Source organism: Tetrao urogallus (assembly GCF_951394365.1).
Source record: "Tetrao urogallus genome assembly, chromosome: 7".
NCBI classification, from domain to species: Eukaryota; Metazoa; Chordata; class Aves; order Galliformes; family Phasianidae; genus Tetrao; species Tetrao urogallus.
Window position 1 is genome coordinate 38,625,374 of NC_136820.1, and position 14,924 is coordinate 38,640,297.

At 36.9% G+C, this 14,924-nt stretch overlaps 1 protein-coding gene across 3 annotated transcripts in view; it reads right to left on the bottom strand.

Annotated features, from left to right (window-relative positions):
* The window catches only part of CUL2 (cullin 2), a gene marked incomplete at both ends in the record, with an annotated part of 40,593 nt that overhangs the window by 12,519 nt on the left and 13,150 nt on the right, over positions 1 to 14,924 (bottom strand). Inside the window, 7 exons of one of the 3 annotated variants that reach the window (XM_079538089.1) lie at positions 1,839 to 1,946; positions 3,495 to 3,619; positions 4,740 to 4,902; positions 5,772 to 5,882; positions 5,982 to 6,078; positions 10,656 to 10,742; positions 13,542 to 13,624. In XM_079538089.1, coding sequence (XP_079394215.1) covers positions 1,839 to 1,946; positions 3,495 to 3,619; positions 4,740 to 4,902; positions 5,772 to 5,882; positions 5,982 to 6,078; positions 10,656 to 10,742; positions 13,542 to 13,624 — 774 coding nt within the window. The remainder of the gene's footprint in view (positions 1 to 1,838; positions 1,947 to 3,494; positions 3,620 to 4,739; positions 4,903 to 5,771; positions 5,883 to 5,981; positions 6,079 to 10,655; positions 10,743 to 13,541; positions 13,625 to 14,924) is intronic. The other 2 variants (XM_079538090.1, XM_079538091.1) reach the window with 2 other exon arrangements.

The following is a 14,924-nucleotide window of genomic DNA, read 5'->3' on the forward strand; positions in this document are numbered from 1 at the left end:
GCTGAAATTCATCTAAAGCTTTGAATAAGACCCTATAAATTCCTGGTACTGTAAAAAGAGTACCACAAAATAATAATGAAATGTATGTATTTGGCAGCTTAAAATTATAGATAGGAAGTTAATAAGTTCACTCTCCAGGAAAAGAATACAATGATATATCTGGAAAAGTAAAAAAAAAGGATTAGATAATGTGTTCTTCTTTGAGAAGGAACCACTCAATCTCACAAGAACCCAGGCATATTTTGCACCATCAGTCTGTTACAGAAATTATAACAATTAGTAGTGTTATCTTTAGTATCTTCATAGCTACGCATTCCACAAAGAAGTAATGCAAGCCTCTTTCCCTAATCATGCTTATTTAACTTCAACTGTAGTTGTCTCTTGGAAAAAGCTAGTTATTGTGATCAGCAACTGAAGTAATAACAATTTTTAGGTAATCTTTGTAGTTAGCTTGCACAGAGTGTTTAGAGGGACACAAAAATCATCCAAGGAATGGAACATCTCTCCCATGAGGACAGGCTGAGAGACCTGGGACTGTTAAGCCTGGAGAAGGCTGTGAGGTGACCCTATAGTGGCCTTTCAGTATCTAAGGGAGAGCTACAGGAAAGAAGGGGACGATTTAACAGGGTCTGTTGTGAGAGAACAAGGAGAAATGGTTTCAAGTTTAAGGAGAGTAAATTTCTGTTAGATATAAGAAATAAGTCTTCTATAGCGAGGGTGGTGAGGCACTGGAAAAGGTTGTCCAGAAATGCCGTGGCTGCCCTGTCCCTGGAGACATTCAAGGTCAGGCTGGACCAATCCCTGAGTAACTTAGCTAGCTCTGAATGTCCCCGTTCACTGCAGGGGAGTTGGACTAGATAACCTTTAAAGGTCCCTTCTGACCATGATTCTATCTACACAAAGCTGCTCTTTAAAATTATCAGCACTCAGAGTTTAACCATTAAAGAAGCAAATTCAAGTTCAAATTTTATGTAAGAATTATCACAGAATCATTGAGGTGGGAAGGGACCTCTCGAGGTCACTTGGTCCATCACTCCTCCTCAGTCAAAGCCACCCACAGGCCGGTTGCCCAGGCCCACATCCAGGCAACTTTTCAGAAAGCCTCTAAGGAGGAGATCCCACAACCTCTGCAAGCAAACTGTGCCAGTGTTACATTACCTGAGCAGTACAGAACTGCTTCTTGTTGTTTACACAGAAACTCCTGTGTTCCAGTTTGTGCCCATTGCTTTTTTTTTTTCCTCTGGCATCGAGCGCTACTGAAAAGAGCCTGGCTGTATCTTCATTTGCATCCTCCTCCCAGGTATTTGTAGACATTGATAAGATTTCCCTGAGCCTCCTCTCCTCAAGGTTAAGCAGCCTCAGCTCCCTCAGCCTCTCTTCAGAGAAGACAAATCCCACTCTCTTTACCGTCCTGACAGAGCCCAGTGTGTGGAAGACCACGTCTCCCCTGTACTGGGATCCCCAGAACTGGGCACAGTACTCCAGGTGCAGACTCACCAATGTTGAGTAGAAAATCTTTTGCTGAGTTGCCAAATGTCTCAGGGTTTATCTATTTTCTGCACTTAAATTTACATTAAATGGGTCAGCTCCGCTTTTGTGTTCTGCTTTTTGATGTAAACATCTTCAGTAAAATGTTAAGCATTAACCTGGTTTCCTTTGTACGTGTATTTTTCCCTAACACTGAAAGTTCTTTTGTGTTTCAATTCTAGGCTAGAAAAACTACATGAGAATGCTACCAGTAAGCATGCATTGGTACCCCAAAGAATTCTGATGTGCCCGAAACAGGCCTCCACATTTTGTTTTTCATGTTTTCTTTGTATCTTGGAAGTAGAAGTTACCTTGTCAAGGGCACTCATAAAGTGTTGATCACCATTCAAAACTGTGTTGATGAGCTGAACAAATTTACTGTGTACTTCCAAAACCGACTCCACGAACTGAGTTGGCATCTAAAAAAAAGGCAAGATAATACAGAGAGCAAGTTATTAAGAAAAGGAATATTTTCTATACACAAACATAGCTACACTGGTTGTATTCCTTTTTTAACTATTCCTTCTGATACAAGTTAAAATCACTGATAATAACGTCTCTGAGTGGATTGATTCTGAAGTGTCATACTTCTGCACTACTGTTCTTGAGCATGTTTAGAAAACAAAAATTACATAGCTATATTTCCAGCCAATAATATATTTGAGAGTCTATACAGCTCTCATGTTCTGTCATCTTTTCCATAATATTCTCATATCCTCTATCAGCATTTTGAAAACTGCTAAGACATAAATACAGGAATTGAGTGAAAAAGCTGCTGGAGTTAGTAAAATATTTCTTTTCCTATATACAGATCCTGAAGATAGAAAGCGGGATGAAACCTTTGAACTTTCTTAAACATAAGTTACCAATCAAATTTAGTGTATCACGTTTCAGCAAAAACATTTTGTATGGAAAAAATTAATGTGAATTCAAGGAGCCCCTACGCAAACAAAATAGCAGGCTGCAATATAAGGCTGTGTAATGCACTCATATCACTTCAGCGCATTCTCAATGAAAAATGTTTTGATGCCAAAGCACAAAGCAAGACCAAGGATTTCATATTTTGCTTTTAGCAACGCAACGCTGTGAATACTCATCACTCTCTTGGATGTGTATTCATTCCCTTGTGTAGGCAGTATTCATTTGAAAGAACATGCTCAGTAAATTTAATTTCTTGAAAGCAAAAAAAAACTACTAAATACTTCAATCCATTTTCAGAAGGCACACAGAAGTTACAAAAAGTACGTAGACTCCTGTGGAGTTAACAAAAGGTGATTTACAACAGCTATTATCTGTGTATCTTCATATACAGAACCACTGAATAGCCAAAGTAATTATCCTTTACAGATCTAGACATCAAAATGTATAAATGTACAAATATAATACCACGCTTTTTCTCCCTAAACAGTAATACTAGAGGAACAAAAATCAAATTGCATAATTTAAATGGACATGAATTGGAAAAAAAAACAAAAAAAAACAACCAAACACTTTGGTAGAACAATTAAGCTACCATATTTTCAAAATTCAAATGCAAACATGAGACCACAGAACTACTTGTGAGAAACACAAATCAGGACAGGATGCCACGTCTTTAAACATGACACACAATTAAACTAAGTGGTACTGATGATTGCTATCACACCAGATCAACAAATGCCGCTGACTCAGGCATAAAAGATATACATACAAGAAAAGGACCTACTTGCCATAACAGCATTAAACAAGGAGTAATGAAAAATATCTATTCGTAGTTGCTTCTGGTTAGATCACAACAATCAACTCTCAGGATAGATATGTGTTGCACAGCTAAGATTGCTGATTAGAAACTACAATTTATCCATAAACTTCCAAACCAATTTCATATAGACAAAATTAAAGAACATAATAGACTAAAAAGAAAAAGGTAAGCATTTCATTAGGAATGTTAATCAAATAGGCAATTCCAGCTGCCTAAAAAAACTCACATTTTCCTGAGAAAGATTGCTGGTTGCTCTAAGGCCCTCATCATGGATATGGTTTTGTAGTTCCTGAATCATATGAGGTAAACCACTTGACACAGCACGAAGTAGAGTATACATATTTGCCATGTCTGTAACAGAGACATATTTTATTGAATATGTTTAGAAACACTAAAAATCAACACTTAATATAGAATCATAATTTCACACAGAACTTTCGAACACTGAAACAACAACTGCTTTGAAAAAAAAGAGAAAAACCAACATACACTGAATCACTGACAAAAGAAAAGGAAAGCATAGGGCTAATACCAGTATTTACTGCCACTGGGGCTCCCTTATTCTTCCTACACTGCTTATCTAGGACAGACTCCAAGAGTAGAGGTAGCCTGGTAAGGTACTATGCTGGTAGCAGCAGCTGACTAAGACTAGTTTTGATGTCTTCTTGACTTTATAGGTTCTTCCAAAGGTGGCTTGAAGTTTTTGTCTGGTTAGAAAACATGTAAATAAGCAACTGCTATTTTTATTAATTTTATGGAAGGGGAAAAAAAAAAAAAAGAAAAAAAAAAAAAAAAAGACTGATCAATTGTGCATAACTGTCTGGAATATGGACACTATTACCATATACATTTTCAATTTAACATTGAAAAATAATTTGTTTCAGATAATAGATAGCATCCTTCATGCAAGAATAACTATTTCTTCATGGCCAGAAGGCATGGAGTCAACAAGAAATGTATTTTTTATTTTAGTTAGGAGGGAATATAACTGTAAGAACATCTGCTTCTGCAACAAGAATTTGGGAGGAGAAGTCATAAAAGATTCAAGACAATAAAAGTGGCTATTAAAAAAAGCCAAGGTTTACAGTCCTGACCTGCCCAGTAAAGATGAAGAAATCCGTAAAGACAGAGCCATTGGTTTACAAATGAAAACACAAGCATAAAATATGCTACAGGACATAAAACTTGAGTGTCTTTTTAAACTGAATAAGGAAAGGAGAAGAGTATTGTCCAAAAGAAGACATGTTAGCAGTCAAGTGGAAAAAGGTGGTCTATATCTTTGGAAGAAGGATAATGAATTAAGCAGTAAAAGATAAATAGCATTTGGAATTTCATTGAGCTTTCTATGTAAGTAATATATATTATTTGAAAATGCTCACACTAATCAAAGGTCACTAAATAAAGCTAATTGCAAATGCTAAATGAGTAAAACAACAACAACTCCATGCTTTTTGAAATCAGTGAGTCTTACCACTTCTCTTCTCTTGTCTGATAATATTGTGACATTCTGCATGTAGAAACTGCAAGTGATCAGCTACCATTCTCTGCTGGCACTCATGAATCACTTTACCATATGAGCTGGGATGCAAGTATTTCCGACACCGCATTTCTTCATCTTTTAATCTACCTAAAACCTACAAACAAGTTTTCAAGCTGAGAGTAGATGAAATATGAACAGACAGTGTAGAATCATGAACAGTATAAATATGTAGAATAAGAGCCACAAATAACAGAAGGCAAAAAATACTTGCCCAGGATGCTGAAATATTAAATTTGTTCTTTTGGAACAGGAAGTTCAGACTAGGCTCAGACACTGCTAGAAGTCTAATAGTTAAACTCTTAGCCTGATCCTGAATCTCATCTCAGGTGTCCAAGCGTTAGCTTGTGCTCCTTACAATTACCAGCAATCTCACAGCCTTCTCAATTCCTTTGCCTTCTTATGGAGAGCAGCTTTACACTGAGAACTCCCTAGTCTCGTATTAATTTCTTCCTTCTCAACAAAAGTACAAATAATTTAACGAGAAACTGACTACACAGATCACAACACAAAATATAACGAAACCAACTTTGGAATACACAATTTGAAAAAAGGCTCTGTAATTAATCTGTTATAAAATCCTCCTTAACCATTATAGTACTAAAACTTTTACCTTATACTATTATAGATGGAAGTAAAATAAAGGAATTTTTGAGGAAATATTTGAGGAAATAACAAAAATAACAATGACCACTTAATGGTGTTTATTTTAAAAATCTATATTTATTTATTTTTACATTCCATGCAAGTGATTTATGATTTGTTATAAACTATTTTGAAGCTATCTATTCATAGGCAAAGTTTGTAGTCTAAACTTAGATAAACCATACCACCAAAATGATCTCAAACTGCAAGAAAGCATACAAGAAAGAACAAATATAGGAAAATAACAGAGAAAATCTGAATCAATAATATACTGATAATCTTAGATCTTAGTTATTGCATGTGTACGGAAAAATCTCTTACCTTCTCCATGTATTGTGAGCAATTTGATTCTTGCAATAGATTTGAAGCTTCTTGTTTATAATACTCCCCTGTTTCATTCAGAAAAGGACACTCAAAAATTTCCTGATAAAACTAAAAAGGAAATTTTTTTAAAGGCTAAATAATGGCAAATAATACATAAGCCACATTAATATTCACAATGAAAACCATAAATCAGGAATGTGTATCTACCTTTAGGGGCAATTTTTTCTTATACTGTTCAACATGAACAAAGGAGTTAATAACCCCATGGATTACTTTCTGGTTTGGATCTTCTCCACAGCGATCACTGAAATTAGCAAAACAAACATTCATGAGAATGCAATTATGTAGCATAATTAATTGGATAGCAAAATGAATTAATTTAGCAGTGGACAGAAATATTTTCCAGTAAATTCCTCTGCTTAAATAGAAAGATAAATACTTAAGTACATAAAGATTATCTTTAAATAAATAAATATGCTCTTCCTTCTCTCCAATAGATGTTGGGATGGCAATTCATAACCCTTTACCTTCCCACGCCTGCCAAAGAAAATCATTTTTGCCAAGCATAGTACGTTATTTTCTGAATATCTACTACTCAATCAACACGCAGATATCAAACAGAACAATATACTTGGCGTGACTTTTAACTATACATTGTAAAAGGAAATCCTACATTTTCTGGTCAATTTCTTAGCTTCAAATGACTCAATTCAAATGAAAAAAAATGTTTTCCTTAGTTCCATTCAGTTGAAAACAAAAGTAATTTTAAAAGTTTTAGGCATACTGGAAGTATCAATATTCAATCTTTTGCAAAGACTAGAAATAACAGACCATCTCATAACAACCGAGGCGCTCTTGAAACATGAACTGTTCTAAAAAAAGGCCATCTCTCACATACACCTGACAAAGAAATATAACATATTCCTTAATTTACACTTGTAAATACGATTAAAAATTTATGTTTTTTAAAGCATACATAAGTCAGTAGTTGTAATTCCATTTCTTAGATTATATATGTAAATATATATACATGTATATTTATAGTTATACTAAGAACCTTACCCAGACTGCACTGAAAAGACAAAGTCAGTTCCCCAACTGCAGTCCTGTGATTACTACAGGAAAGTCAGTTACAAGAATGACTTAAAATTAAAAGGAAAAAGAAGTAAAGCCAGCAAAAAATACTTCAAACCAAAACACTGATATACATCCATCTAGGTTGGGGTGGAACCAAAGAGAAATTATCTTGCTAATTTCATTTTGTTTTGGAATTGATAAAATCAATGCAGAGGATGCCCATAAGTTAGGGAGGTTTAACAAGACAGTCACAGGCAGTCATGCTGTGACAAATACCAGATCACAGTCCTATGTTCACAACATTATTATGCTTTTCTTTTAAATACTGCTGCTTCCTAAGATTTTTAGGTTTAAGCTTACGGATAGGCATTAAGATTTTTTTCCTACCTCCCATAGGAGATAGAATGGAGGTTTCCTCTGTTGCTGGTAGCTGAACCAGCATAATAAATCTGAGTTAGCGTACATGTAATCACACGACGCATTCTTTCCAATGTTCCTTTACTAGGTTTGGTTTCCTGATGGCAGAGGTGGCAGCTTGTCACAGAAGGGAAGAAGTTCAAGATGATGACTCGGAACCACTTCTACCCAAGAGGAGTCTACCAGCAGGGTAAGCTACAGGATGCATCAAATCCGAATACAAAAAATACCAAAAAGTGCAGAATCTACAAAATTAGGAGTTCAGCCTATTAAAAAAGCTGGGCTTTGTCATGAAATGGTCCAACCTGCCCCTAGCATGCAGGGTTCTGGACCTGAAAAGATGGATGCAAGCAATCTAGGGGAGGATCATAGAGCGTGTTGAGCGCAGCTCTGCAGAAAAAGGCTTGGGTTACTGGTGGACATCATAAGATAGCAACATGCCCTCACAGCCCAGAAAGCCAAATGCATTCTTCAAACCAGGAGGTCAAGGGAGCTGATCCTGCCCCTCTGCTCCGCACTGGTAAGACCTTACATGGAGTACCGTGTTCAGATGTAGAGTTCCTCAGTACAGAAGAGACATGGACCTGTTTAGTACATCCAGAAAAGGACCACAGAAATGATCAAAGGGATGGAATATCTCTCCTATGAGGACAGGCTGAGAGAGCTGGGGCTGTTCAGCCTGGAAAAGAGAAGCTGATCTGAGTGCAGCTTTTCAATATCAACAGAGGGGCTGTAAGGAAGAAGGAGATAGACTCTTCAGCAGGTTCCATTGTGAAAGGACAAGGGGAAATGATTTCACACTAAAAATGGAGATACTCAGACCAAATACAAGGAAAAAGTTTATTACATTAAGGGTAGTGAAGCACTGCAACAGGTTGCCTTGAGATGTGGTAAATGTTCCACCCTTGGAGACATTCAGTATCAGGCTGGATCAGGCCCTAGGCATCCTGATCTAGCTGTACATGTCCCTGTCTTTGCAGGGGAGTGGGACTAGACCTTTGAAGGTCCCTTCCAACTCAAACAGTTCTATGATTGTATAACTTCCTAGTCCAAGAGGTGGAGCCAGTGAAGAGAGCTGCACTGATGGACCTTGTATCTTACCAGTAATGGACTTGCTGCCCATGTGAAGGTCAGGGGCAGCCTTCACTGCAGCAACCACAAGATAACAGAGCAACATGGCTCTGCAGCCAAGAAGGCCAATGGTATCCTGGAATGTGCATTAAAAAAAAAACTATGGCCAGCAGGTTGAGGGAAGTAATCCTCACCCTCTTCTGGGCCCTGATGAGGCCACATCTGGAGAACTGTGTCCAGTTCTGGGCTCCCCAGTTCAAGAAAGATGGGGAATTCAGCAGGGGGCCACAAAGAACATTAGGGACCTGGTGCATCTCTCTTATGAGGAAAGGCTGGGACAGTTTAGCCTAGAGAAGAGAAGAGAAGACCTCATCACTGTTTAGAAGAAAACTAAAGTACAGGAACTAAATTGATAAAGCCAGGCTCTTCTCCATGCTACCGACCAACAGGACAAGAAGCAATGATCATGAACTGGAACACCCAAAGTTGTATCTGAACATTGAAGAAATTCTTTATTTTGAGTGTGATAGAACACTAAAAGCTGCTGCACAGAGAGGTCGTACAATCTGCTCCTCCATAGATGTCCAAAACACGCCTGGATGCTGCGCAGTGTATTCTAGGGAACTTCCTTTAGAAGGGGTTTAGTCTAGCTGATCTCTAGAGGTTCTTCCTAAACCCTATGATTCTGTGGTTTCCATGATACGGGTGACAAACACAAGAAACATTACATTAACAGTTGAAAAGCCAGTTTCCCCCTATGCTCATTTTATTTCACAAACCTTAGCCTATGCAGAAGCCAGAGAAGATGGGGCAGCAAAAGTTAAGATAAGGAACTTGAAAGGTCAGTGTATAATTTGGACAAAGTTTATAAGTGAAGGAGGAAGACACGGCTTCGGGCCCAAACTGAAAGAAAGAAGAGAGGTTTTAGAAGCAGAGGCCATACAGCATGCTGACAGTATAGGAAAATGAATACAACAGGGAACTGGCTTTCTTGGGAATAGCTGGTAGTACACTATAAAAAGAAGCAGGAACTGAAGTCTGCTTCTGAATCAAGAGGACATTGTCGCTAATCAGATGAAAGATATAGAACAAAATTCTTGCAGTCAGGAAAATTACACACTACTCAATTCACCTGATAACAAAGCTTGCCGATTTTTACAACTTTAGTAGCTTAACTAAGATCATATTTTCCTGCCATAAAAAGCAGAACTGCCAAAAAGTATTTAACAGACAACCATGCTCCCAGTTCTTTTTTCCTTCAATACTCACAGAATTTTAAGCAGTTTAACATAAGTTTCCTCAATGCGTGAGCACTAAACATTTGCAGTAAAGTTGTTGCAAAATTTATTGACAGAACTTCATAGGGACCATATCTGAAAAGCCACACAGTTTCCAAGATAAGAGTATGTCTCTTATCTATCATTCTATGACTCTGAAATGGCACTGTGCTCCCAAGAATTCACACTGCAAACGGCCAGTTTCAGAAAACGTGACAGGAATCTCAGGCGTTACAGAAGGTTTAAAGGACTACTGCCATGGGAGGTGTAGTGATAACAATATACTGAGCACTAACAAGGAACTGGTGACCCATCAATGTGAACACCCATTCCGTATATTCTGTAGTTGGTGGCAGTCAGCAGGCAATACAAACACATACTGCTACAGAAACAGCTGCTGCACAATTTGAAGTAGGGATGTCACAGTTAAGGTAGGAAGGAATGTAAGAATAATGCGGAGAATCTAGCTAAAACAAGGAAATAGAAACAAAATCTCTTCTAATTCTGAATATCTAGTTCTTTTTCTCAAAAATGAATGGAGAAAACAACAAAATAGAAGCTCAAGACAATTATACAGTTTATGTTTAAGGCTTTTTTAGCCTTAAAACTAATAGTAACAGTGGAAGTTTAACATGTACTGACTGTACAGTTTATTACTATATCCATTAATAACATATATAAAGGAAAGCACAAAACAATAAATACTGTATTCATTAAAAGATGATTCTATCACAAAAAGGAAGTGTTCTGCTGTGTCAGACCAATGGCCTATCTAGCTCAATTAACTTCAGAATGCACTGTGGACCAAAAGAGCCTGTTTGGGATTTTTTTTTTAAAACAATTTATTTATTTCCAACAGATTTTAAGTGAATGACAAATATATCAGCTTAGACAGGAATAGGTTCAGTTAGTTATAAAGTGTTAGTTGTCATTAGTAGAGAAGCCTCTTCTGGTTAGTCTGCACTAATCACACTGTCATTTGAGCTACCACCTGAATAGCTTCCAAATTATTTAAGAATTTCATGATGAATTTTCTCACAATTCAAGATCTTGTCGGCCTCCTGTTGTGTTGAAACAAAAATGCTTAAGTTGATATTCAGCTTGACTTGAAGAAGGAGTGCTTGGGCTAGAGGGAGGGGGGAAGAAAGTGTGTTATATTCAGAACTCTATTTTAAGAGAAGTGCAGTCAGACAAGACAGGCTTAAGTGATGTAACAACTCTCTGCTGTTCAAGGAGGCTAATCCTGGTCTTTTGCTCAGTCACGGCCTTCTGCATCTTTCTTGCATGGCTCTGACACTTACGTAGTTCTCTGCTGAACTGATTAATCATGACAATTCAGAGAAATGTTCAGTGAAGATGGCTTTCTATCCCATTAACTGTTGAGTCAGTTCAGTAAGGTATTAGGTAAGCACCAAAGTCAGCACAAGAAAGGTACTATGGTACAGCCTGCTCTTTTTCGGCACCAGCATACTCTTAGATCAATTTAACCATCTTGTTCAGCTGGATCATAAATGATTCAATATTAATTTTAATGTAGAGTGTACTGCCAAAGTTTATAGCTTCTATAAAGCCGATGTAGGACTTCAGTCAGCAGTTTTTAGAAATTCCAGTTCTATACATTTATACAATAAACACTGAACACAAAACTTATGACTCTAGTTCTCATACCTTTTCCAGTACAGTGAAAACGTACTTTTATATACAAACATGTGACTAGTCTGTTGGCTATTAGCTCTGCATACTGTCGTGTACAATGCAAAATCTTTTGTTTATAAGAAGCTCATCCATCCATTTAAATTCCTCTTCTGTAAAATAAGTTTTAATAAGTTAAACTGTGCACATGTTTAAGTTTCGCTCTGAAGAAAGCATCCAACTAATAGATTTCTAATTATATATGTATTAGTACTCATATTAATTTTATTATTTTATTTATGTTAGGCAAATATCATGCATATTCTTGAACTTCTGACAGATGCACCTTCTGATATCTGTTCCTTTAAAGCCTTGGTTTAATCTCTGATTTGCTTAACTCAATGGCAAAAGGCAATTATCATCTGTTTGCAGCAAAGTCTTGAAAATTATCTCTTGTAAACCACACTGACCAGTGGATCAATAGCAAAGAACAGCAACAAGAATATTACATACTAAGGCAATCTTCAGAATACAAACAGCGATGCCTGTGTTTCATGACACCAGGAAGTACACCTATAATACTACGTTCTCTTCTACATGGTTCTTTCTGGAGCCTGCTTTGCAGGGGGGTTGGTCTCGATTATCTCTAGAGATCCCTTCCAACTCCTACAATTCTGTGATTCTGTGACCATTCACACAACACGCAGATCACAAGTTGGCTAAAACAAAGCTAACACAAATGGATGTTTTGAAAAAGGACATGAAGCCATAGCAAAATCAAACTGAAGAATTCTTAGGAAGAGAGGAAAAGAAAATACAGAGCCATTATTTTAGATAATGACTTAAGTTATATTTTAAAAAAGTTTGAAAATGTTCAACAAATAGCATTAACAGGATACAGTCTCTTAAGGACTAACACCCTCTGAAGCTATTGACCTAAATACTCTTGGCAAGGTCTGCAGTCAGGCTCTAATTAATTACATAGCATTACTTTTAAGAGGCATCAGATATCTGTTTCAACAAGTTTTAAACCGATTTCTGTTGTCACCTCCCACTGAAATACATAGATTGATCCAATGAGTGTTCAGTGTCACTGTGCTTGATGTAAAAAGGCAGAAGAATTTCCTTCAACATGAATCAGGGAATCTTCATTTAGTAAATATAAATACGTAATATAATTATTACAGTAAACATATAAAAGAAGCTTTTTTAGCACTGATTATGAAGCATGGTTCAACAACTGAAAGCAAACACGTACTTCCTGATATCAGAAAAACTATCTCAGAAGAACATGATGTCACTTACTAAATAGTCAAAAATTTAGTTTAGGAAGGAAAGCAAAACATGATTGGAATCAGTTTTCTCATGCTTCATGAATACAGCTTTTTGGCTGACCCAAGTGCACATTCAAAGCATCTCAATCAGCCAAAGTAATTCATTCTTTCAGTTTATGCATATTAGCCACATCACCTAAGCTAATTAGGCACGCAATCATTGCAGTCATTAAGCAACTCCAGAGCAGCTAATCAGCAACAGAAGTGTAGAAACTGATGGAACTCAAAACTACACACAAATACTTGTATAAATAACACGTGCTGGGATAAATAATCAGAGAATTTGAAAAGATCTTAGAGGAGTTAAATAGCATAAAGATTTAAAATCAGAACTTCAAAAGCTGCAAGCATTTCATGGGGATACTACAACTGTATCTATTTTGGAATTAGCAGGGACTTGAAGCAACAAAGATATTCACAAATAAACTCCCTCAAAATCCAAAAATAATTACTTTCATTTCACAATTAAAGTCAAGCACCAATAGTGTTAAGTCACTCATGTGAATAATAGAAGCTCAGATGTTGCAGATAAGCAAGAATTGCTCTGGGTCCCATTTAAAGCAATTCTGGCTTCAGCAAATCCTTGCATAATAGCTTATGTTTACAGACAGCACAGGAACCAGAAGCAGTAAGCACCAGATGGAAAAAAAGGCAAAAGGCATTCTTTGGGCCCTGGAGATTTATTTCAGCTATTCCCCAAACCTATTATTAAGACAGGTAGCTGAAACAGAAAAGATCACTGCTTTTGGATTACAATGAGCGAGCTTTTTTCCTATTGAAGCAAATAGCAATTATACAGCTACACGTATAAAAGCTGACAGAACAGCATCATCAGCTAAGAAGCTGCCTTTAATCAAAACTGAAAATAATTTGATCAGAGTCCACAGACTTTTCAAAATAAAGCAATACAACATCCCCACAAACTGTAAAAGCAAAAAAAAAAAAATCCAAGCACTCACTTTTTGATTTCTCGGAGGAGCATTCGAATAAGGATGGCCTGTAGTGGCTCAATCATTAATTTTCTCCACATATCAAGAGCTAGCTGTGAGGACATAACATCACAAGTTTACACCAGTTAAAAAAAAAAAAATAAAACAAAGAAAAAATAAAGATGGATGAACTCTCAATTCCCCAATCAAGATTTAAAAATTAAATCATTAGATGCCCTCCTGTTCTCGTCTCTTACTTCTTCTAGTACAAGAACTACCGAGTGTCTGGAGCACTTACTGGGTAAGTGTTTGAAGTCATGTCCATACACACCTCATACATACTTCCAGCATGTCTAGAATGTACCATGTTACATACTCCAGTAGCACTAAGTAAGCTCGTGCTCTTAAATAAGACGACTGAAAAGCCCCTGAAGTTTCTGTTTCAGCATCACTCAGCATGTGCTCATGAAACTTCAGTGCAACAACACTCCTTCTATAAAATCTAAATATTAGACATAATTTCTGTAACTTTCTTATAAGACTGACAACATAAAATAAGCTTGTTTACTCTTGGATAGAGAAAGGACAGTTACCCAAAAACAGATGAATGTTAACTTCTTTCATTTTAAAGTGAAGAACATTGAAGACTGCCTTTGGACAAAGCCCCTAGAGGAATTCAAAGATTAGAAGACAGCACTATATTAAAAGGGAAAATGCTTTCAAAGCAAAGACTTGACATATTTGGCCAATGCCTTGCCAAAAAGGTCAAACGTGAATAGTTTTTTTGGTGGTTTTTTTTTTGTTTTTTTTTACTACAGGGACATTGAATTTGCCATAAACAGTGCTATAATTTAATGTGCTTTAACTACTGGAAGGTAGGATCTGCACTGCTTTCCAGAGCAAAGGAAAAACTGCCATAAATACATTCCGATCCTAGTAATGAACAGAGGTGAACATCACTATCTCAAGATCTAAAATTTACCCAGCACTATTACAGCTTACAAAGATAGTATTTGATCGAGAGAAATGGAAGCAATAGTGGGCAGCAAGATTAACAAAAGGTGGCTGGTAGAATTTCAGACATCAGCATCCAGAATGCCGTCAAAAATCATAGACTGCCTGCTGCAGTTTCACAACCTTGAATGTCCACTTAACCTATTCAAATTCTGAGCTATGGATATACTGTCCAAAGAGCAGTTTCTGGTAAGCTTGAAGACAAGTGTGTCATCACCACTCCCCCCTACTCCCACCCCAATCTATGACTCCATAAATGAGAGGAATACTCTCAGAAGATGAATTATCAAGCCTACTATTCGTTCTCTGAAAACATATACTAGGGCAGAAAGTGTGGACAAAATGCAAACTAGCTACTACTATCCTCTGGGAGATAATAAAAAATAGACTAGGACACCA